Here is a 24091-nt window from a genome sequence, read left to right as displayed (position 1 = left end):
GAGCGTAGAGAGTAATTTTTTCCTTCAATTGAATCCAATCATACAGTTTCATGTGAGTCTTTTCATATAGAGATTCAGTGAGTCATTTTGAAAGAGTTCAACCCAATCATGATTGCTACTTATGATTTGAAGTCCCTTCATAATTAAAGACGTGAATTTTGTATCATGTGAAACAAGCGTTTATCAACAATGAACACCATGATGGAGCATAAATTATCTTAGAGAGAAAGAATCAAGTTGTTAACTCGACTGTATTTTCAAAATTGTGCATTTTAAAATTGAGTTCGCATACCAGTCTATTGAATTAATTGTTGAAGTTATTTTTTTATATTCAGCGTGAGTAAATATAGAGAGCTTAAAGATCCACAGTACTGTTCACTTTAACGAAAAATCATATTTTAACACTAAAAAGTCAATCCTGGTACTATTCAATTTACCTTTTATTTTGTCCTTATCGTTAAAACTCAAAATTTTCAAGCCATTTTCATTAGTTTTCCTTTAAATATACCATTGACACCAAATACTCCATTATCAATCTAGGAAATTATCAATATACCATATCGATGGCTTTCAATACCTAACTAACTTGATTAAATATACCATTGATACCAAATACTCCCTTATCGATTTGGGAAATTGTCAATATACCTTAGGGATTGCTTTCAATACCTAGCTAAAGTTCAAATTTGTTGACAATATGAATATATGTTCACACTGAAAACTTTCCAATCTTCTATTTTAAAGATAAGAGACAAAGACTTCAACACAAAGGGTAAGAAAATTCAAAGTCCTCTCAGACAAATAGCATCTCATATATTAATTAAGAAAGAATATTTAAAATTCACTAGGTTTCTCCCATTTTCTTTAAGTTTAATAGCAAAAACTTAAATAGGTCAAAAATCCAGTGCTAGTTGTTTAGAATCCAGCGTCTACTGAGGCACAAGTAGCATCTAAACAAGGGACGGTCTACCCACAAAATCAGAGCAAGTTTAGGTGGGATAACAAAAACAAATAGAAGATATGCAAATTAATAATGCATCTCACTATAAATAAAGTCCTGAGTTGGTTAAAAAAAGTACACACAAAAACCATGGTGAGATTTTCAACTTATTGTGAAAAAGTATGCTTTCTAGCTTGCCTTATCTTGTATCTTCAGCTAGTTTCATCACCAAAAAGTGCTTTTGCTTCTGCCAATTCCACTGAAGCAGAAGCACTCCTCAAATGGAAAGCTAGCTTTCAAAACCAAACCCAAAACAACCTGACCTCATGGATTAATGCAAATGAAGCCCCATGCAATACTTGGGTTGTTGTTTCATGCAACTCTGCTGGAAGTGTCAACAGATTAAACCTCACCAATTTTGGTATACATGGTACTCTACTCGAATTTCCATTCATGTCCTTGCCTAATCTTGCATATGTTGACCTCAGCTTGAATGAACTTTTTGATCAAATCCCACCTGAGATCAGTTCCCTCACCAAACTCATCTATTTCGATATATCCTACAATCAAATGTCTGGAAAAATCCCACCCGAAATCGGTCTCTTAACAAATCTCGATCAGGTTCTTCACCTAAATGCAAATAAGTTTAACGGCTCAATTCCTCAAGAAATAGGCCAACTTAAATTTGTCTATGAGCTAGCTCTAAACTTAAACAATTTAGAGGGTTCAATTCCAGCTTCTGTCGGTAATTTGAGCCAATTGACTTCTTTGATTCTCTTAGGAAACCAACTTTCGGGTCCTATCCCTCCCGAAATAGGAAACCTTTCGAAGTTGGTTGAAGTTTACTTGTTTGACAACTATTTATCAGGCCCAATCCCTCTGAGTTTCGGAAACTTGAAAAATCTAACCACGATGATGTTGTACAACAATACCCTTTCTGGTTCTATCCCAACTTCTTTGTGCAATTTGACAAACCCTGTTTATCTCTCTCTCTACGATAATAAACTTTCCGGCACTATTCCTGAAGAGATTGGAAGGTTGAAATTTATTGTGTCTCTAGAGCTCACCAACAATCAGCTCAACGGAACCGTTCCCTCGTCGTTTGGCAACTTGAGCAGCCTACAAAAACTTTACCTCCGCGGTAACCAATTATCTGGATCAATCCCCCAAGAGATAGAGTTTTGACCAAATTAAAAAAAAAAAAGACTTAGTACCGAGTCATTAGTCAATAAGCGACGGGGGTGTGCAAAGTCAAGCCAAGTTTATTTAATTATTTAAAGCTAAGTCAAGAAAGATTACTTAATTACCTTAATCAACTTGGAATATACAAATAAAAAAATAAATAAAGCGATGTGAATCTATGTATTTACACCTGAAGTGAATTTATTGATTATTTTCTATCTTTTTTCAGTTATGCTATTCTTACCAAGTTTTTATACCACATTTATATATCACCTTATGTGACATTTGATATGGACAGTCACATCATTTAAATTAATCATAATGCAATTTAAATTAAAAATCATTTAATAAATCAATAATTAAAATAAAAGCTGGAATTAAATGGTAATTGTGGCATACGAGGAGTCTTCTCCTTCCTTCCCCATTCAATCATGCTTCTTCTCCCGTTTCTTCTTCCTCCAGTTCTTTCACGCCATATTTTTTCACTACAGTTTTTTTCACGTTAGTGTGGACTACCACAATCTCAACTAATTCTCATACAGCAAAGGTTCATCGACGCTCCCTGTTTGGATTATTGGTAAGCATTTACCATTATTATTCAATGAATTTATATTTTTTTAGTCTGTTTATTCTTCTTCTTTCTTTCGATCTCCATTGGACTATTTACCTAAACCTTTTTGTTCATAGAAAAATGACATTGGGGGTTGAAGATTTAACACTATGAGTCATTAAGGACTCCATCTTGTTCCTACTTATAATCAAATTAAAGGAATCTCAAGCGCGTATCGTCAGGAAACCTTCATCTCTCACCACAACACTATTAACGTCAACTCTGATCAAGACCCGAAGAAGAATTTATCTTGCTACACACTGGAGATTGAGAGAAAGAAGAAGAAATAAACAGACTAAAAAAAAATTAAATTCATTGAAAAAAAAAATGATAGATGCATACTAATAATCCAAATAAGGGAGCCAAAAAAATATGGCATAAAAGAACTGGCATGGGAGAAGAAACGGGAGAAGAAACATGATTGAATCCTTATAGGCCACAATCACCATTTAATTCCAGCTTTTATTTTAATTATTGATTATTAATTTAAATTAAATTTTGATTAATTTAAATGATGTGGCTGTCTACATTAAATGCCACATAAGGTGACATATAAATGTGGTATAAAAACATGGTAAGAAAAGCATTACTGTTCTTTTTTTTAAGAAACTAGTTGTTGAAAAGGAAATTTTATTTGAACACATATTTTGTATCTCAACATTATTTCCGAAACCGTCTTTACTTATCAAAACTCAACTCAATCAAACTTCTTTTTACCCCCAACTCAATCTACTTAAAAATAAAACCTTAACCAATCCATCATCTCCATGGAGCAAATCCCCTTCTCTCTCTCTTTAAAAAAATCCTTCCATCTCCCATGGTTGTCATTTTGCACCCCCATCTACTCTTCGTAGTCATCCAAACCTCTTCCTCTTCCTCTTCCTCTTCCTCTTCCTTTTCTTCATCATTTGACATCTCTAAATTTCTAGAGCACTAATTAGCTTAATACTTGGTATGAGCTTTTGGTTAGAGTGTTTAATGAGTTTGGTATGTTTTTATTAAATGAGAATCTTCTAGCCTCTATATTCCTATCTGTGGTAGAAAAATGGGTACGTCCATGATTACTTTTGGTATATCAATGAATATTTTTAATCGTGGATATTTATTAGATACAAAAGTTGCCGATGACGATTCACTTTCCATTGAACTGTGGCTAAAAAGTATATCGTTTTTGCACATTTTATAGGCAAACTAATAGCTAAGCAGTTTTTATTGTGCATCAAAACTTCGGGAATTGATCTAACATGGATGTGTTAAGACTTTTTCATTTTATGCCCCGTGATGTTAATTGAGCAGACGTGTCTTTTAATTAAGACGCAACTTTAGTTCATGATCATCACGTTTGAGTTTTGGTAGATTTGTTACCCTATTACTATCTTATGGTGTTTATTATAAGTTATAACATCTAATTCAAAAAATAAATCACATCTTAGTACACAACCCGATGTAGTTTTGTGCATGTTCACATTATCAATGTGTACCGGGCCTAGCTGGTGGTGTTGTTGCATCAGTATCATCAACAGAGCACCAGGCAACAGAGACAGCATATGAAGCTAGAATTATTTCTTTGTCAGGGCCTCCGTGTAGGTTTGGGCACCGGCGGTAACCATCAATATATGCTGCAGCATTGCAGCCAACGGCCAAGAACTTGTTTTTGGAATCGGATATGGTGAAAGGATTGGGCAGGGAGAGTCTACTTTCCTTCCAATTTTTGTTACCGCATTTACGGGCTATAGGTTGCAAAATGTGCAACTCACCATCAAGAGATATGTTAGTAACCCTCACTAGACTGTCTTTAGCCCTCACCAGAGGTATTGGCCTTATTGATGGTTCGTCGACATTAACATTAATGTCAGCAGGAGTAGTAGAAGTACAATTGATACAGAATTCTGGTCCGCGGTAACAACCTTCGGCCATGCCAAATGGATAGGGAATTGTGACATTACCGCAGCGGTCGGAGCAGACAGGCAGGGCTTAGGAGGCAGGAGGAATTGACTATGATCTCCTCCGGATGTTGTTGATGTTGAATGATAATCTTGTCTTGGCCCAAGAGAATTGATCCAGCCTATGCACAAAGAAAGATTCACGCATATGGTAGAGAATTCTAGCAAAGTTTTGTAAGTCGGTGGGAGTGTGTATGATCATGCACTGGAAAGTTCTAGAAAAATTGTGAGGACATTATGCAAGCCAATGTCGATTTGCATGCTAGAAAGGTCTAGCTTATTGTAAATTTGTGTGGTTCCCAAAGACGGTGGGCAGTAGTAAGTCTGCAAAGTATGCCTATAAATATAGGTATGTGTGGTGTTGTGATGTAAAAACTAAGAAAGAAAGCAAGAAGTGAGAAGAAGAGTGAAGAAGCGTAAGAGTGTTTGAGTGTTTCCTCTTGTATTAAGTTTGTGTGAGAATAAAAATTTTATGTAATACTTTGAGTGTTCTTTCTGTCTCTTGCCTATCAATTCCGCTGCATTACATTCTTCTTTGTGAGATAAACATCTCCAAAGTAGTGAAGTCTTTTTAAGCTTCAACAGTTGATGTAGTTGATAATACAAACACCAGTTCCAGTACTAGCAATGAGACTAGACGCAGATTTAGCATTCCATATTGTAAGGATTGAAAGCAAACCCCTTCCATATCTTGTATGGTACTTTTGTTTTGGCTGTGGGAGTAGAATTGAGAGTTGGGTTTTAAAACCTAGGGAGTTGTTGGGGAAGGAAGACTGGCAAAAGAAAAAAAGTTGGGCAGAAAAGTGCATTCCATATTGTAAGGATTGAAAGCAAACCCCTTCCATATCTTGTATGGTACTTTTGTTTTGGCTGTGGGAGTAGAATTGAGAGTTGGGTTTTAAAACCTAGGGAGTTGTTGGGGAAGGAAGACTGGCAAAAGAAAAAAAGTTGGGCAGAAAAGTGAAGAATATGCAGTAAGAATGAAAGGGACTTTATGTCAGCCCCTAATTTATCTCCCATTTGACATAAGAGTTACTCTTTTCTTCATCTGGTTCTAAGACTGACCAGATAAATCACAGATCTTTGATACATGTATGGCAACTTTAATCATCTTAATTAGTAACTAGTCTTCACGCTCAAGCGCGTGCAGAAGCCATTTTTTTAATCACGACGTGCTACTCACGACCTATATGTTTTAAATGTATTTATATGCATAAATTGACAAGAGGAAAGTCAAATATTTGAAGTAAATGAATAATTTTAGATCATGCTAGAAGAAATTCCTCATAAACCAATTAAAGCAGCTGAATTCACATAATAAAATTGGTCTCTATAGAATTTACATTAAGAATAAAGAAAATAATATTTAATAAACAATTGATTGAATCATATTATTGCTAACTTATTGTGAGGCTAAACCCACCTCCTCCCCCTTAGTATAGATAATATTGTTTATTTAAAAAAAACATTTGACAATTAATTTAATCACATTGTTATCCGTGTGAGAAAGACATTTTTTATAACCAGCACTACACGTCCCTTAAGATGTTTTAAACATGTTTAAAAATAGAGAAAATGATATTTAATAAATAACTGATTGAATCACATTATTGCTAGCCCATTGTGAGGTTAAACCCACCTCCTCTCCCTTAGTGTAGATAATATTGTTTGTTAAAAAAAAAACAATTATTTGATAACTTATTTAATCACATTGTTATCCGCGTGCGAAAAACTTTTTTTATAACCGGCATTACATGCCTCTCAAGATGTTTTGAACATGTTTAAAAATAAAGAAATTGAATCACATTATTGTTAGTTTATTGTGAGGTACTAATTTAAAAAAAAATAAAAACACCAAAAAGTAAATTATTAAAGAAATAATGTTAAAATGATTAAAATGCCCCTACGTTATTTGATGTATTATTTTGGAATGCCTTTGAAGTTTTTTGTTTTGAGGGCATTTTTGTTCAAATATTTTTGTTGAAGCATGATAACACCAAATCACTATTCACCTTTTCCATTATCTTTATATATAATAGATTTAAGAAAATAGAGTTTTAACGAAAAACCTACGCTACTGTTCATTTTAACGAAAAACCACATTTTTACATTAAAAAGTCAATTATGGTACTATTCATTTTACCCTTTATTTTGTCTTTATTGTTAAAACTTAAAGTTTTCAAGCCCTTTTTGTTAGTTTTCTTTTAAAAAAAAAAGATCTTTACTATTTTAAGACCTTGAAATCTCAATCAAATTGCAATTCCATTTGGCATGGGCTTTCCTTGAAGATCTTAATTTAACCAATAAACACATGGTTTATTTTTCCTTCCCAATATAGCCCAATTATTCCTTTATTTCAAACCACGTAACATAAGAGAGTAAGCATATGTGAAAATTGAGTTAGGCTAATTGGTCAAGACAGTACCCGCTTCCTTGCAGCTAAATTCAATCTCCCTTCTTGTAAGTTAGAGTAGTACTTTGAAATTTGAATAACATAAAAGTATCATACAAGGAAAATTCACCTAATTTTTAATTCACCAAGGTAAATTGGGCAATTCTCACATTGTGAATTGGTTTTATGGTAAAATATCAACTTTCTTTATGGTACCAGAGCATGTTGTCTCATGTGTGAAGTCCAACGGCCACATAGGCTTTACATGACCCAATTTGTCTTGTTCGTGTGTTAGACTAGAAAATTTGTCACACTGAGGGGGGGCGTGTTGAGAGTATGAATTTGACATCGAGAAAGAAGGGATCTTGCATGTGTTTATAAGTAATTGAGCTACTCTCCACATTGCCAATTAATTTTATGATAGAACCTCGATTTTCTTCCATCAGTATCTTGCATATTTCTCTTGTTGATCACAGTACAAAATAATTTAATAGCGGGGAAGAATTTAAAATATTTACAATATGGAATGGAGGTAGCTGACAACACCTTTATCAACATAATGCCTTCACAAGAATGTCATTGACAATACTAGGACTGAGCCCAAAAACAGAACCGGCAATTATCATCACACCAGGATTTTGGCTGCTGAGAGCTGCAATAGCCACAGCACTACAAGAACCTACATATCTCTGATAGTGCACAAGTCCAATTGGAAAAACAAACACATCACCCTTCTGCAACACTGGGAGCAAAAAATGTATTCCTCCACTAAACAAGCTACTAGCACGCCAAATATGAGGAGTGGAGCTACAATCAAGCAACATAATGCCAACCCCATGGAACTTGGAGAAATAGAAGGAAAGTGAGACTTGAATGCCAAGGCCTAGAATCCCACCCTAACGGGGAAAGAAGAGCTATCGTTCTATATTTTACAAGCGTCTTGAACAAATACTGACTTGACGATCAGAGTGTTTTCTTGCAGGTCCTCTCCGGGGCTCCCATTGAAGATCCCACCATAAGGGGGGAAGAAGAGGGTGGTATGAGATCGTTCTATATTTATTATTTTTCCTTTTGGAGAATAACAAATCGAAGCAATGCAGAGTTGAATCCCAAGCGTAGCAGGCTGGCAGCTAGTGTTATTGGGGACTTGATGTTGAGTATTGAACTGAACAATGAACGAGGGTAAAAGGCTAAAAAAAAGCAGACTACAATAGAGAAAAGGCCTAAAATAGCAGTAAAAAGTTCAACATTACAAGACCAGGCCACAAATTGTAAGGAAAATAATCAAACAAAACAACATATCAACTTGGAGTACAACGTAATTGGGCATGAATAAATTATCATGTAACAGGTCAAGCAAATTAAACTAAATCATTTATCTGGTTACATATACCTCATAACAATATAGTTGGTTCAAGATTAAGGAGTCTAAAATTAAGACTGAAAAGTGTAGATTATGAAGATAGAAAAAGTTTCCCAAACTCAAAGCACTGGTGTTTTACTCAACATATGGAACTTCCACTTTTATAATAGAATTATGAAACAAAATAACAACTTGATCACGTTTCCAATGAACATAAACGAATTATCTTCTGAATCAAACAAAACAATAGACCAACATGACATGCGATGAAAAACAAACTGTAACAATTTTCTAAAGACACTTCAAATGAACTATGAATCTCTTTGATTGAATCAGAAGTTCCAAATCGGAATCTATTCTAAAACTTGGACTGAAGACCGTAGATTGCATTCGTATCCACTTGGAAAGCCTTTGCAAGAATATCAGCAGGGATATCAGGGTTTGATCCAAATACAGCATTTGCAATGGCAATGACACCTGGATTTTGGCTGCTGAGAGCTACAATGGCAACTGCATTTCCGTGTCCAACATTTTGTTGGAAATGCACAAGGCCTACTGGGAAAACAAACACATCACCCTTCTGAAGTACCTTGCTGATGAGGCGGTTTTCGGGATTGGAGGTGACAAAACCAACTTTGAGGCTCCCTTCCAGGACTGTCAAAATTTCAGTAGCTCTAGGGTGTGTATGTAGAGGGTTAAGACCCCATGGGGAAAAATCAATACGCGCAACGGAGATGCCCAGGGTATTAAGTCCTCCAATTTGGGCTACACTAACGGGAGTCACACGTGAACCAACTGCATTTGATGTGTTGCCTGCTAGGTGAAGCCCACTGAAGAAGAAATCGTTGGCTTCAACAAGCTTAGGGTCCTTGCAAACACGACCATTCACCAGTACTGAAACCATGATGAGAAAAATTAATATCAGCATATATAATTATTAATATATACGATGCATGTATTGGTTTTTTTTTTTTGGAAATATATACTATGAAAGAAAAAAAAAAAAAAAAAAAAAACGATTCTTGGTACCTGAGCTCGTTGCATCAGCCACGCAGAAGTCCTGAAGAGAACTCGGGTCAGATGCCAAAGCAATGGAAGAAGTTACGGCAAGGAATGCGAAAAACAGAAGCTGAGAGGCCATTTGATCAAGGCAGTAAGCAGAGAGAGATTGGCGAACTTGGTTTAAATTTTGTGAGCGAGGATAAGTTTGAACTGTGGATTGAAACCCTACCTATGTCTCTGCTTTTATAGAGAGAAGTATCTCTGCGTGTGTTGTTTCCTGAAAAAGTCTAGTCTTAATTTGTAACCGCGTATTGTACAAATTTTTCATGGGAAGGTGCTGCTGGTGTATAGGTCATCACGTATCTGATAACTTTATTTTTCAGGTGCCGGCATTGGTGCTGGGCCTGCTGGCATTGAGGAATGTTTCCTTTTTCTCTAGAATTTGAATTGGATTTCTAGGAAAAAAAATGTACTACTACTAATTAACACCTATTTCTCTGCTCGTTCTCTAACAAAAAGAATATATATATTTCAAACAATTATAGACATGTATTTTACTCAGACAATCTTATTTTATCAATATGGTTAATATATTCTATTATTCTATATGCAACTGGAAGCATTAAATAGAATATTATGGACGATTCATATATTGGAGGTTTCTTTTTGTTTTCAAGCAAATTTTGGTTTAAAAGTTAGTGTCTTGCTTTGACTAAAACAAATTAAGAGTTTTAGGGAATACTTTGTATGATTTATAAAATAAGGTTTAAATAGATAATCTATTTAACATTATTTTAAAATAAAATCTGGAGTAGATGGAGACATGTAATTTGCATACATAAGTAAACCTTAAAAAAATGTTAAACTTAGATTACTATTATTTTATGATGATATTTTGGAACTACCTAGTACTTAGATTACTATTCTTTTTGTTTTTAAATGAAATCATATTACACATTCGGCCATGCAGATAAACCCTAAGTACATCAGACATCAGAAATGCATTATTAATCTAGGCTGCCCTAACAAAATAGATACGCATCCATTTCTCATAGCAAGGGTAATCCCGTGTTAATTAGGCTCAATGGCCACACGCTCCACACATGAGGAGGCTTGTTGAGAGTATGGGTTTTGGTTCCGCTGATTATTATATGGTGCAGTTTGCAGACATGCAATTGATAACTTCCAGGCTTCCACCATTTATTTTGGGCTTAAGGTTTATTATTCGACTCTCAGTGGGTAGAGTTTTGAAATAATGAGGACCATGTTAATTATGTGGAAAACTCAATGTGACGTACAGATTTATGTATATGTACTTCCTACATATAGTTTGAGAAACAAAAAGGAGAAGCTTTGCATGGGAGATGATCTTTCCATAGATATTGTATATGTACATTTGTTGCCTAGCTAACCATTCTTCATAAACCAGCTCAAGCTTTTCTAAAAGCATGAATATGGAAAAGAGTATGGCAGATTCCTTGAACTATATTCACAAAAGAAAGGATACCAAACAAATCTACCAGCATTTCGATATACATTACTGCTTTGGAAACTAGCTAGTGGCAACCATGCACTTTCAATTGCTTAGGGTTGCTTGGTATTCATTTTGAAAATAATTTATAGTTTTCAAAAATGATGAATGTTAAAAGTTGGAGGTGTCACATGTTTATTGGTCCTGTTAGGCCAAGCGAGGGGGAGGAGGTTTACTGTAAGTGTGCAACCAATCTTTTGATTAAAGGAGGTTTGACGTTTGCAAGAATGAATTCAGAATCGATTCTTGGAGGAACATACTCTTCAGTGGTTACTCTGTTGCTAGGCCTCTGCATGATAGGTACTAGCAGGATTGATAATCTGATACCACTGGTTCCATCCTTGGCTCAAAATTGGACACCATGACAGTTAGGCGATAGTATGAGGCACATTGAGCAGAGCCTTGTCAACTGACGTGAATATTTAGGGATTGAAGTACACCGATATTCTTCAGAGAAGTTATTCTCCTTGGATTGGGTTTTGCGCCTCTAAATGAAGTCCACTTTGCAACCTTAAAAGGAAATGAAAAGCCTTTTCATTTTTGGTCTAAACACAGAAGCAGTTTTCCAAAGCACTCATGTTTTACTTGAAATTCTATGGCATAAGGCACAAAATATGGTAGTGAATGTTGAAGATCAACACCAGCCCAGTTGGTGTTTGGATCCTAGAAAAGTCTAGCAAGTACAAGCAGCAAGCTTGGAAGGTAGAAGCTTCTAGAAGGCTTTGTCCAGCTGCAAATGAACTAGACCATTCTAGTTCAAATTTGCATGATAAAGTCAAGTGTGCATGCATAATAAGCTAGAAGGTTCTAGCAGCTTGTAGTATTGTATGGATATTGCAAAGCCTATGTCGGTGATGGTGCAATGCATGATAAGTAGCTAGAGAGTTCTAGCATGTTTAAAGTCGGCAAACATGCCCTATAAATATGGGTGTGGTGCTAAGCAACCAACCAAGCAAGCTTGTAAGCAAGCAAGCAAGTGAGAGTGAGAAGAAAGAATAGTCTTGTAAGAGTGTGAGTGCTCTAGAGTTTGTCTCTAGAAAGTGAGTGAGTGACATAGCTTCTCAAGAGTGTCTTTGATAGTTTGTGTTGTAATATTTTGGTTGTGTAATACAAGTAATTTGTTTACTTGTATTGTCTCTCCAACACTTGTGTTAGAGTTGTGTACTCTAAGTTTTTTCACCCCAACAATTGGTATCAGAGCGGTACGATTAGGGACCGTCTCTATTAAAGCTTTTGAGAATCGTGAGAAGTTTAGTACTTCGCAAGATTATTTGTTAATCTTGTTTGGCTTATCGAAGCTCTGCCGACACGATGGGAGATCTTCAAGTTGTTGGAGGAATCAAGAAGTTGAACAACAAAAATTACAACACGTGGGCGACGTGTATGGAGTCTTACCTACAAGGCCAAGATCTTTGGGATGTCGTCGGCGGTAATGAAGTTACACAGCCAGGAGAAGACACCAGCAGCGCTTTGAGGAAGTGGAAGATCAAGGCAGGTAAGGCCATGTTTGCCTTAAAAACCACAGTTGAAGATGACATGTTAGAGCACATACGGAAGGCCAAGACACCAAAAGAAGCATGGGACACCTTCGCCACACTCTTTTCAAAGAGGAACGATACAAGACTGCAGCTTCTCGAGAATGAGTTGTTATCAGTGGCCCAAAGGGACATGACGATTGCGCAGTATTTCCACAAGGTAAAGTCTATTTGCCGTGAAATTTCTGAATTAGATCCTAGTGCTGCCATTGTAGAATCCAGGATAAAAAGAATAATTATCCATGGATTGAGACCCGAATATCGAGGCTTCGTTGCCGCTGTACAAGGATGGCCGACCCAACCATCACTTGTTGAGTTCGAGAATTTGCTTGCCGATCAAGAAGCTTTGGCAAAGCAAATGGGAGGGGTCTCGTTAAAAGGTGAGGAGGAAGCGCTCTACACCAAAAGTAAGGGCAGTTTTAAGCAGCGTGCTGGTGGTGGATCTAAAAGAAATGGTGACAAGGAAAAAGGTCATCAAGGAGGAGGGAGTTCTCGGCCAGGGGGAGCTCCGAAGTATCACGGTAACCGTGGTCAGTCCCAGAATAATAAAAGATTTGAGGGCAAGTGTTACAATTGTGGAAAGAATGGCCACATGGCGAAGGATTGCTGGTTCAAAAGGCCTGCAGAAAGTAACGTCGCCAACTCAGAGAAGAAAACTGAAGATGATTGGGACGTCATTGCGTCTCTAGCCCTGGAGGAAGAATGGGACGGTGAAGCATATATTGCTACAGAGAAGAAAAAATCAGCTCTCACAGCAACAAGTCTGTAGTCAATTGACTACCAGAATGATTGGATCGTGGATTCAGGCTGCTCAAACCATATGACAGGTGATGAGAAAAAGTTACAAAGTCTGACTGAGTACAAAGGAGGCCACTTAATGGTGACAGCTAATGACTCGAGGCTACCGATTGCTCACATAGGTAAAACAGTAATTGAGCCCCGATACAGCACTAACCATGTGCCGCTTCAAGATGTCTACCATGTTCCAGGTATGAAGAAAAATCTACTTTCAGTGCCGCAACTGACGTCGTTAGGAAATTATGTCTTGTTTGGTCCACGAGATGTGAAGGTGTATCGACACCTCAAGATCTTAGGGACGCCAACAATGGAGGGACGGCGACTGCAGTCAGTCTATGTAATGTCAGCAGAAACTGCATACATAGACAAGACAAGGAAGAACGAGACAGCAGATTTATGGCACATGAGATTGGGACACGTTAGCTATCACAAGCTAAATGTGATGATGAAGAAGTCAATGCTTAAGGGGCTACCTCAGCTTGACGTGAGAACAGACACGGTTTGTGCAGGATGCCAGTATGGTAAAGCACATCAACTACCATACGAAGAGTCGAAGTTTAAAGCGAAAGAGGCATTGGAGTTGGTTCATTCTGATGTGTTCGGGCCCGTCAAGCAACCATCGATAAGTGGGATGCGGTACATGGTGACGTTCATTGATGACTTCTCGAGGTATGTGTGGGTTTTCTTTATGAAAGAAAAATCTGAAACATTTTCAAAATTTAAAGAGTTTAAGGAGACAATTGAAGGAGAAGTAGGAAAGAAGATCCGTTGCATACGCACAGATAATGGAGGAGAATATACCTCGAATGAGTTTTCCCAGTATCTACAAGAATGTAGAATACGTCACCAGTTCACCTGTGCCAATACGTCACAACAGAATGGCGTAGCGGAAAGAAAGAACTGGCATCTTGCAGAAATATGTCGAAGTATGCTCCATGCCAAGAATGTACCAGGAAGGTTTTGGGCCGAAGCAATGAGAACTGCAGCTTATGTGATCAACAGGCTTCCTCAACCCAGGTTAGAATTTGTCTCACCCTTTGAGAAACTGTGGGATATGAAACCTACAGTTAGTTACTTTCGAGTCTTTGGCTGTGTGTGCTACGTATTTGTTCCAAGTCATTTACGTAGCAAGTTTGACAAGAAGGCAATCCGATGTATCTTTGTGGGATACGACAGCCAAAGAAAAGGGTGGAAATGTTGTGATCCTACGAATGGAAGGTGTTACACATCACGAGATGTGGTGTTTGATGAAGCATCTTCTTGGTGGTCCTCAGAAAAGGAGGCGTTGCCTGATTCAAGAGAGATAGAAGATAAGTTGCAACAAAAGATGGGGGAGCAAATTGTTCGAATCCAGTCGAGACCAGATGAGTCTGAAGATTCGCTTGATGGTGATGATGTTGAGCAAGCAGTGCCCCAAAACCCTTGCCAAGCTGACATATATCAACAACCAGAAGAAGATAGACCTAGTGAAGTGGAAGTATCAACTCCACAATCACAACTAAGGAGGTCAACAAGAATTAGGAAGCAAAATCCTAAATATGCCAACACAACCATAGAAAAAGAAACAGTTAAACCTGAGTGGCTCAAAGTTGGGAGAAGAGATCACTACAGTCGAGCTAAATCAAGCTTGGAATCTAGTGCCAAAGCGAAGAGATGTGAAACCCATATCATGCAAATGAGTGTTCAAGAAAAAGCTTCGTCGTCAACTCGGCATGAAGGAAAGAATGAGCTGGTGTTGAGGGGGAGTGTTGAAGATCAACACCAGCCCAGTTGGTGTTTGGATCCTAGAAAAGTCTAGCAAGTACAAGCAGCAAGCTTGGAAGGTAGAAGCTTCTAGAAGGCTTTGTCCAGCTGCAAATGAACTAGACCATTCTAGTTCAAATTTGCATGATAAAGTCAGGTGTGCATGCATAATAAGCTAGAAGGTTCTAGCAGCTTGTAGTATTGTATGGATATTGCAAAGCCTATGTCGGTGATGGTGCAATGCATGATAAGTAGCTAGAGAGTTCTAGCATGTTTAAAGTCGGCAAACATGCCCTATAAATATGGGTGTGGTGCTAAGCAACCAACCAAGCAAGCTTGTAAGCAAGCAAGCAAGTGAGAGTGAGAAGAAAGAATAGTCTTGTAAGAGTGTGAGTGCTCTAGAGTTTGTCTCTAGAAAGTGAGTGAGTGACATAGCTTCTCAAGAGTGTCTTTGATAGTTTGTGTTGTAATATTTTGGTTGTGTAATACAAGTAATTTGTTTACTTGTATTGTCTCTCCAACACTTGTGTTAGAGTTGTGTACTCTAAGTTTTTTCACCCCAACAGTGAACATTTCCTTTTATTATTTCTGGGAGCAATGGAGTAAACAAAAGAACAAATTGATAGAGTAAACAAACGAACAAATTCATCACATCTTATGAGCATAAACAAATAAATCTTTTGAATCAAACACAACAGTAGACCAACATGACTGCCATGAAAAAGAAACTGTAACAATATTCTAAAGACACACTTCAAATGAGCTACAAATCCCTTTTGATTGAATCAGAGGTTCCAAATTGGAATTTTTCTAAAACTTGGACTGAAGACCGTAGATCGTGTTCGTATCCACTTGGAAAGCCTTTGCAAGAATATCAGCAGGGATATCAGGTTTTGATCCAAATACAGCATTTGCAATGGTAATGACACCTGGATTTTGGCTGTTGAGAGCTACAATGGCAACTGCATTACCATGTCCAACATTCTGCTGGAAATGCACAAGACCTACTGGGAACACAAAAACATCACCCTTCTGAAGCACCTTGGTGATGAGGTTGTTTTCGGGGTTGGAGGTGACAAAACCAACTTTGAGGCTCCCTTCCAGGACTGTCAAAATTTCAGTAGCTCTAGGGTGTGTATGTGGAGGGTTAAGACCCCATGGGGAAAAATCAATACGCGCAACGGAGATGCCAAGGCTATTAAGTCCTCCAATTTGGGCTACACTAACAGGAGTCACACGTGAACCGACTGCATTTGATGTGTTGCCTGCTAGGTGAAGCCCACTGAAGAAGAAATCGTTGGCTTCAACAAGCTTAGGGTCCTTGCAAACACGACCATTCACCAGTACTGAAACCATGATGAGAAAAATTAACATCAGCGTATATAATTATTAATTGATCCGGTGCATGTATTTGGTTTTTTGGAAATACGTACTACCAAAAAAAAAAAAAAAAACGATTCTTGGTACCTGAGCTCGTTGCATCTGCCACGCAGAAGTCCTGAAGAGAACTCGGGTCAGATGCCAAAGCAATGGAAGAAGTTACGGCAAGGAATGCGAAAAATAGAAGCTGAGAGGCCATTTGATCAAGGCAGTAAGCAGAGAGAGATTGGCCGACTTGGTTTAAACTTTGTAAGCGAGAATAAGTTTGAACTGTGGATTGAAACCCTACCTATGTCTCTGCTTTTATAGAGAGAAGTAGCTCTGCAAGTGTTGTTTCCTATGAATTGAAAAAGTCCAGTCATAATTTGTAACCGCGTATAATACAAATTTTTCATGGGAAGGTGCTGCTTGTGTATATGTCATCACGTATCTGATAACTTTATTTTTCAGGTGCCGGCATTGGTGCTGGGCCTGCTGGCATCGAGGAATGTTTCCTTTATCTAGAATTTGAATTGGATTTCTAGGAATAAAATGTAACATCCCACATCGATCAACAGAGAGGGGATGATGTGTCTTATATGTACATGTCCACTTTCATATAGCATGAGGTCTTTTGGGAACTCACTGGTTTCAAATTTCATTGCAACTTCGAAATTAAGCGAGTTTGGACGAGAGCAATCCTAGGATAGGTGATCCACTGGAAAGTTCTCTCGTGAGTTCCCAGAAACAAAACCGTGAGGGTGTGGTCGGGACCTAAAGTGGATAATATTGCCCTACGACGGAGCCAGACTGGGATGTGACATAAAATGTATCCAATTTCCTCTAATTCCTCAACTTTCTCAAATTTTTTAAAATCAATTTCTAATTGAAACACCTAGAATGTTATAAACTTCTTTAAAATCCTAATCTCTAAGAATTTTAGAGATACATCGTATGATTTATAAAATATGGTTTAAATAAATAATCTATTTAACATTATTCTAAAATAAAATCTGGAGTAGATGGAGACATGTAATTTGCATACAAAAGTAAACCTTAAAAAAATGTTAAACTTAGATTACTATTATTTTATGATGATATTTTGGGACTTGGATCCTCTCCTGAGCTAATGGAGAGGATCCTTCTCATCAATTATCGTGAGCCGTTGAATTTTAATCTAACGGTTACAATCATTATAACTTTAAAGGAACCCCCTATTTGTAGTCGTTGGATAAAAATCCAACGGTCCAAGATGATTGATGGGGAGGATCCTCTCCATTAGCTCAGGAAAGGATCCAAATCCGATATTTTGGAACCACCTAGTACTTAGACTACTATTCTTTTTGTTTTTAAATGAGGTGGGTTTTTGAACTTTAATCCTTGAAGAAGATTAAAATTTAATTAAAACCTGGTGTTAGATTGGCTATTGATTTTAGTCCCTTAATGTGTACTTAATTCAAGTTCATATTATACTTTTATTTTAATATTTAATAGATATCTTATTTACTATCATTACATCAAATTTTAAATTTATTATTATATACATTTTAATTCATTAATTTTATTTAACTTCCTCTAATTAGTGTACCTAAACGTCCGTATCATAATATATTTTACCAAATTAGTGTACCGAAATGTCCGTACCTAAATATATTGTAGTGAATTAGTGGTACATAAGAAAATATGCAAAAACATAACTATACCGAAAATTTCGTACCTAAATATATGATACTAGCTAGTGTACCGAAATATCGGTACCTAAGTATATTATACTAAACTAGTGTACCGAAATGTCCATACCTAAACTTATTATACTAACCTAGAGTATCAAAATATTTATACCTAAATACATTGTAATGGATTAGTGGCACATAATAAAATATGCAAAAACATAAGTGTACCAAAAAATTTCTACGAAAATATTTTCTTATATAAGATACTTACCATAATAAGAATTAAAATTTATAATATTTTCATGCAATTTAATTTATGAACATCATAAAATTATAAATAAAAAAGAGAGATATTAAATAGAGTCTAAGGACTAAAATCAATTTTTAATCTTGTATAAGACATAATGCCCACTCCATGGAACATGGAGATCATAGAAGGAAAGTGGGACTTGGAGCCCAAGACTACATGCCTATAAAAGGCCTAGAATTCCACCATAACAGGGGAAGAAGAGGGAGGTATGAGATTGTTCTATATTTTACAAGCGTCTTGAACGAACACAAACTTGAGCGTCAAAGTGTTTTATTGCAAGTCCCCCGTCCTCATGCTCTCATTGAAGACAAGCGAAGATAATATCTAAAGCTTCTCAACGTGTTCAAAATTACTCGTTGGAGGAGAATAGAAACACCCAAAATTTTCCGTTCCAACAGTCATTGAGTTGGCTTATATTATTGTTATTATGTTTTCTTGTGGAGAATAATAAATCGAAGCAATGCAGAATTGAATCTCAAGCGTAGTAGGCTGGCAGCTACTGTTATTGGGGACTTGACGTTGAGTATTGAACTGAACAATGAACGAGAGAAAGGCTAAAAAAAGCAGAATACAATAGAGAAAAGGCCTAAAATAGCAGTAAAAAGTTCAACACTACAAGACCAGGCCACAAAATGTAAGGAAAATAATCAAACAAAACAACATATCAACTTGGAGTACAACGATAAATTATCATGTAACAGCTCAAGCAAATTAATCCAAATAATTTATCTGGTTACATATACCTCATAACATTATAGTTGGTTCAAGATTATGAGTCTAAAATTAAGACTGAAAAGTGTAGAATATGAAGACAGAAAAAGTTTCCCAAACTCAAAGCACTGATGTTTTACTCAACATATGGAACTTCCACTTTAATAATAGAATTATGAAACAAAGTAACAACTTGATCACGTTTCCAATGAACATAGACAAATTATCTTCTGAATCAAACAAAACAATAGACCAACATGACGTGCAATGAAAAACAAACTGTAACAATTTTCTAAAGACACTTCAAATGAACTATGAAATTCTTTGATTGAATCAGAAGTTCCAAATCGGAATCTATTCTAAAACTTGGACTGAAGACCGTAGATTGCGTTTGTATCCAGTTGGAAAGCCTTTGCAAGAATATCAGCAGGGATATCAGGTTTTGATCCAAATACAGCATTTGCAATGGTAATGACACCTGGATTTTGGCTGTTGAGAGCTACAATGGCAACTGCATTACCATGTCCAACATTCTGCTGGAAATGCACAAGACCTACTGGGAACACAAAAACATCACCCTTCTGAAGCACCTTGGTGATGAGGTTGTTTTCGGGATTGGAGGTGACAAAACCAACTTAGAGGCTCCCTTCCAGGACTGTCAAAATTTCAGTAGCTCTAGGGTGTGTATGTGGAGGGTTAAGACCCCATGGGGCAAAATCAATACGCGCAACGGAGATGCCAAGGGTATTAAGTCCTCCAATTTGGGCTACACTAACAGGAGTCACACGTGAACCGACTGCATTTGATGTGTTGCCTGCTAGGTGAAGCCCACTGAAGAAGAAATCGTTGGCTTCAACAAGCTTAGGGTCCTTGCAAACACGACCATTAACCAGTACTGAAACCACGATGAAAAAGTACATTAACATTAGCAACATACTAATTACCAATTGATATATATATGATGCATGTATTTATTTTTTGGGACATGTACGGAAAATATACGAAAAGACAATTTTAGCTACCTGAGCTCGTTGCATCTGCCACGCAGAAATCCTGAAGAGAACTTGGGTCCGATGCCAAAGCAACGGAAAAGGTTACAGCAAGGGATGCGAAAAATAGAAACTGAGAGGCCATTTGATCAAGACAGTAAGCAGAGAGTGATAGACCAACTTTGTTTAAGCTTTGTGAGAGCGAGAATAAATTTGAATTGTGGATTAAAACCCTATCTATGTCTCTGCTTTTATAGGGAGAAGTATCCCTGCACACATGTATTGTTTCATATGAACTGAAAAAGTCTAGTCTTAATTTGTAACCGCGTAATACAAGTTTTTCGTAGGAAGCTGCTACTTGTGCATGTATATGTCATCACTTATCAGATTAACTTTATTGTTCAGGTGCCGGCATTGTTGCTGGGCCTGCTGGAATTGAGGAATGTTTCCTCTCTTTATGTCGAGAAATTTTTATGTCATAGCTGAAACACTCGTCGCATATACTTTTTCACGTGTTATCATATGAATAAACGAAATAGTTGATATGCTCCATTTTTAAGCTATATTAATATAATCATAAAATACAAGTGTTACAATTTGAATGGAATTATAACATTGTGTGACAGTGTTCCAGGTACACAAAAACAATGTAATAGCAATTACTTGTCATGTCAAATTTGATGAAGAAATATCACATTACTCACAAATTTGAATTGGCTTTCTAGAATAAAATTTATAAAAACTCTAATTAGCATCTACATTACTCTGCTTTTTCTCTAATTAATAGAGTGTATAGATTCATACATATTCAGACAATCATATTCTATCAACATGGTTAATATTCTATTCTATATGCGGCTGGAAGCATTAAACAGAATATTGACAATTCATGATATTGGAGGCTTCTTTTTCGTCTTTAAGAAACTTTGGTTTGAAAGCGGGTTGTCTTGCTTTGACTTGATCAAACTAAGATAAAGTGTGGAGTAAATGGGGACATATATAATCAATATGATGTAATTTGCAGACAAAGGCATGAAACTTTAAAAAATGTTATACTTCTTCATATTGAATATGCGATCTGATACCGACAATTATTTTATGATATGTTGGAACCACCTACTACTTAAATTACTATTCATTTCGTCTTTAATGAAATCATACACCATTCCGCACCATGCAGATAAAGTATATCAGACATCCAAAATGTCCATTAATCTAGGCTGCAGATCATCATCTAATAAGTAGACGTATCCATCCAGTCTGACCTGGTCTTGTAGCAGCAGACATGGCTTGTCAGCCTTGTCTAAATTCGTTAGGTAGTGTATATCCCTATTTTCATTACAATAAATCCTTATTTCTTGTTGAGATGAAAATAGTCAAGAATAAAAGAAATCTATGCCTTATTGATTCTTACTGAAATCTCAAGTTGATAGAATGGAAGAGAATAAACTCTTACTTTTACTTGACATCCAAAAACTGTCCTGACAAATCTAAGCTTACAATGAATTATAGGCTTTACCCCCATCCCATACAGTGAACTCATCAACCAAATTAATGTGATGCATGAACCCAATTAGCTTACCAAATACTTATGATGACTCTTAGATAATCGAAGTACATGAAATATTATTAAATGGGTAATACTAGGGAGACCAAATTTTTAGACTAAATTTGTAAACCAAATGGTGTGATGGCTGATGGTTGGATTGATATTTAAGTGTTAGTTAATGTTCTTATTTCCTATTGGTTACATGTCATTTGGTTTAAAATTTTGGTCACCTTAGCATTATCCTTTATAAATCCTATCTACAAGATTCGAACCTAAGATTTATGACTTACAAGTGAAGAAGAATACTGTTATACCGCAGTACTAAGTAGTAGCTTAAACCATCAAATTTTATATGTACTTCCTCTATATAGTGAAAACAAAGAGGAGAAGCTTTGCCAACGAGATGATCGATATTTGTATATTGATCTAAATTGTATTTGTTTTTTATTTTTTTTGAACAAAAATTGTATTTGTTGCCTAGCTTAACCCTTCTTTATAAACAAGCTCAACCATTGCTAGTTAAAAACATGAATATCAAAAAAGGAGGGCAGATTTCTTGAACTATAGCCACAAAAGAAGGAAAATCATACATGTGTGTAGTAATGATATATAATGAAGTTCACATAAAGCAAATCTGTCAGCATTTTTTAGAGACATTTCTGGTTCGGAAACTAGCTTTCAATTGCTTAAAGGGTTTTCATGCATAGTTGGAGTTCCGGAAAGGTTGAAACATGGGTAGATTTCGAAACTCTTGGAGGAAAGGCCTCCCTAGCTACTTTCTGCCGTAGACTCAAATGTCCTACACCAAGGAGCTAATCGCTTAATCGTCTATGTTATTTGTAATAAAAATCTGTTTGTTTACATAACAAGTCAACTTAAAAAATTATTTTCATGAGCTAGAAGTACTGTCCATGATTCTTCTTCAACAAATAAAGCAAAATAGACCAGCTTTGATTATATTTCTATATGAGGAGAAATCAATTATCCTCTTGAAGTATGAGAATCAAACACAATTACAGTACTCCCTTGTTCTTAAAATAACAAAAATTACAAAATAGCAGACTAACATGCTCACTGTACTGATAAGTAAACCTTTACAATTTTCTAAACAGTACATTGCAAACATCAAATGAACTGTAAGTCGGATCCCTTTCAATTGAATCGGTGATCCTTCCAAATGGAACTCTAAAACTTTGCCTGCAAATTGAAGACCACGTTGCTATCCACTTGGAAAGCCTTTGCAAGAACATCAGCAGGGATGTCAGGCTTTGATCCAAATACTGTATTTGCAACGGTAATGGCACCTGGGTTTTGGCTGCTGAGAGCAGCAAGGACAACTGCATTACTATTTCCAACATTGTGTTGGTAATGAACAAGACCTACTGGGAATACAAACACATCACCCTTCTGAAGCACCTTGGTGATATGACGGTTTTCAGGGTTGGAAGTGATAATACCCACTTGGAGGCTCCCTTCCAGAACTGTCAAGATTTCAGTAGCACGAGGATGCGTGTGTGGAGGATTAGTACCCCATGGGGCATAATCAATACGCACCACGGAGATACCAAGAGTATTAAGTCCTGGAATTTGGACTACATTAACAGGGGTCACCCGTGAGCCAACTGGGTTGGATGTGTTGCCCGGTAGGTGAAGTCCGCTGAAGAAGAAGTCATTGGCATCAACGAGTTTGGAGTCCTTGCACGCAAAACCATTCACGGATACTGAAATCATGATGGAAAAAATACATTAGAAACTAATATAATTCCTACTAGCTAGCTGACTGATATTATGTACACACATGTTCAAATATAAATATGATTTTAGCTTAGGTACCTGAGGCTTTATCCGCGACACAGAAATCCTGAAGAGAACTTGGGTCAGATGCCAAAGCAATGGAAGAAGATATGGCAAGGAATGCCAACAAAAGAAGCTGAGAAGCCATTGGAATTTCGAAAAATCTTTTGCTCTCTTTGATTTGCTTAAACTTTGTAAGGAAATTAGTAAACTTGAATTGTGGATAAAGACCTAGCATGTTGCTGCCTTTATAGAGAGAGTGGGAGCTCGTATTGTTAGTGCACTGAAAAAGTCTGGCTTCTAACCGTGTGTGAAAATCTTTTTGTTTAACTCAAAGCTTGTCATCTATTACATCGTTTTATTCAGGTGGTGGCATCGATCGTTGCCGGCATTGAAATTATAACTTTCCGTATATGTTAAGAAATTAAGAATTGCCAAGTCAAAGTTTATATATGGAAGCTTGCATTACTCATATATAAAACAATTAAGAACTAAATTTCGTTTTCTTTGGAATTAAGAACTAATAAACTTATAATTATTATATGCCTTGATATTGATACATTAATTGCTTCAATTTTATAGGAAAAATCAGCGGTGTGTATGTTTGTGCATTTGTTGTGTTTGTTGTTTGTTTTAAACTGAAAACAGACAATAAGAAAGATGGAAA

The 24091-nt window shown here is 36.6% G+C and overlaps 4 protein-coding genes and 1 pseudogene across 8 annotated transcripts; 1 reads left to right on the top strand and 4 right to left on the bottom strand.

The window, feature by feature from the left end:
• The first annotated feature begins 1052 nt into the window (after nucleotides 1–1052).
• On the top strand, nucleotides 1053–2125 carry LOC148693816 (uncharacterized). The gene has a single exon (XM_088678116.1). The coding sequence runs from the start codon at nucleotides 1091–1093 to the stop codon at nucleotides 2123–2125; it is 1035 nt and encodes a 344-aa protein (XP_088534242.1). The 5' UTR covers nucleotides 1053–1090.
• Nucleotides 2126–8788: 6663 nt separating this feature from the next.
• On the bottom strand, nucleotides 8789–12501 carry LOC137730049 (putative germin-like protein 2-1). Of its 3 annotated transcripts, XM_088677711.1 has the most exons (3): nucleotides 12487–12501; nucleotides 9460–9559; nucleotides 8789–9324 (listed from the first exon to the last, which is right to left on the bottom strand). In XM_088677711.1, exons 1-3 carry the CDS (start codon nucleotides 12499–12501, stop codon nucleotides 8789–8791), a joined length of 651 nt encoding a protein of 216 aa, XP_088533837.1. The 3 variants fall into 3 exon arrangements, with proteins under 3 accessions (XP_088533837.1, XP_088533836.1, XP_088533835.1); XM_088677710.1 differs by lacking the exon at nucleotides 12487–12501 and having other exon boundaries at nucleotides 9448–9616; XM_088677709.1 differs by lacking the exon at nucleotides 12487–12501 and having other exon boundaries at nucleotides 8789–9345; nucleotides 9460–9616.
• A 3334-nt stretch (nucleotides 12502–15835) lies between these two features.
• Nucleotides 15836–16618, bottom strand: LOC148693815 (putative germin-like protein 2-1). Of its 2 annotated transcripts, none has more exons than XM_088678276.1 (2): nucleotides 16495–16618; nucleotides 15836–16385 (listed from the first exon to the last, which is right to left on the bottom strand). In XM_088678276.1, exons 1-2 carry the CDS (start codon nucleotides 16616–16618, stop codon nucleotides 15850–15852), a joined length of 660 nt encoding a protein of 219 aa, XP_088534402.1. In that variant the 3' UTR covers nucleotides 15836–15849. The 2 variants fall into 2 exon arrangements, with proteins under 2 accessions (XP_088534402.1, XP_088534403.1); XM_088678277.1 differs by having other exon boundaries at nucleotides 16507–16618.
• A 2833-nt stretch (nucleotides 16619–19451) lies between these two features.
• Nucleotides 19452–20248, bottom strand: LOC137730024 (putative germin-like protein 2-1; annotated as a pseudogene). The gene is made up of 2 exons (XR_015952521.1): nucleotides 20115–20248; nucleotides 19452–19987 (listed from the first exon to the last, which is right to left on the bottom strand). The product of XR_015952521.1 is annotated as a putative germin-like protein 2-1 (transcript).
• A 2567-nt stretch (nucleotides 20249–22815) lies between these two features.
• LOC137729485 (putative germin-like protein 2-1) lies at nucleotides 22816–23587 on the bottom strand. The gene is made up of 2 exons (XM_068468447.2): nucleotides 23464–23587; nucleotides 22816–23351 (listed from the first exon to the last, which is right to left on the bottom strand). Exons 1-2 carry the CDS (start codon nucleotides 23570–23572, stop codon nucleotides 22816–22818), a joined length of 645 nt encoding a protein of 214 aa, XP_068324548.2. The 5' UTR covers nucleotides 23573–23587.
• Nucleotides 23588–24091: the final 504 nt, after the last annotated feature.

This window comes from Pyrus communis, chromosome 10, assembly GCF_041283825.1.
Source record: "Pyrus communis isolate YQ-2024b chromosome 10, ASM4128382v1, whole genome shotgun sequence".
NCBI lineage: Eukaryota > Viridiplantae > Streptophyta > Magnoliopsida > Rosales > Rosaceae > Pyrus > Pyrus communis.
Note: the sequence above shows the minus strand (reverse complement) of the source record. Positions and strands in the feature narration are given on the sequence as shown.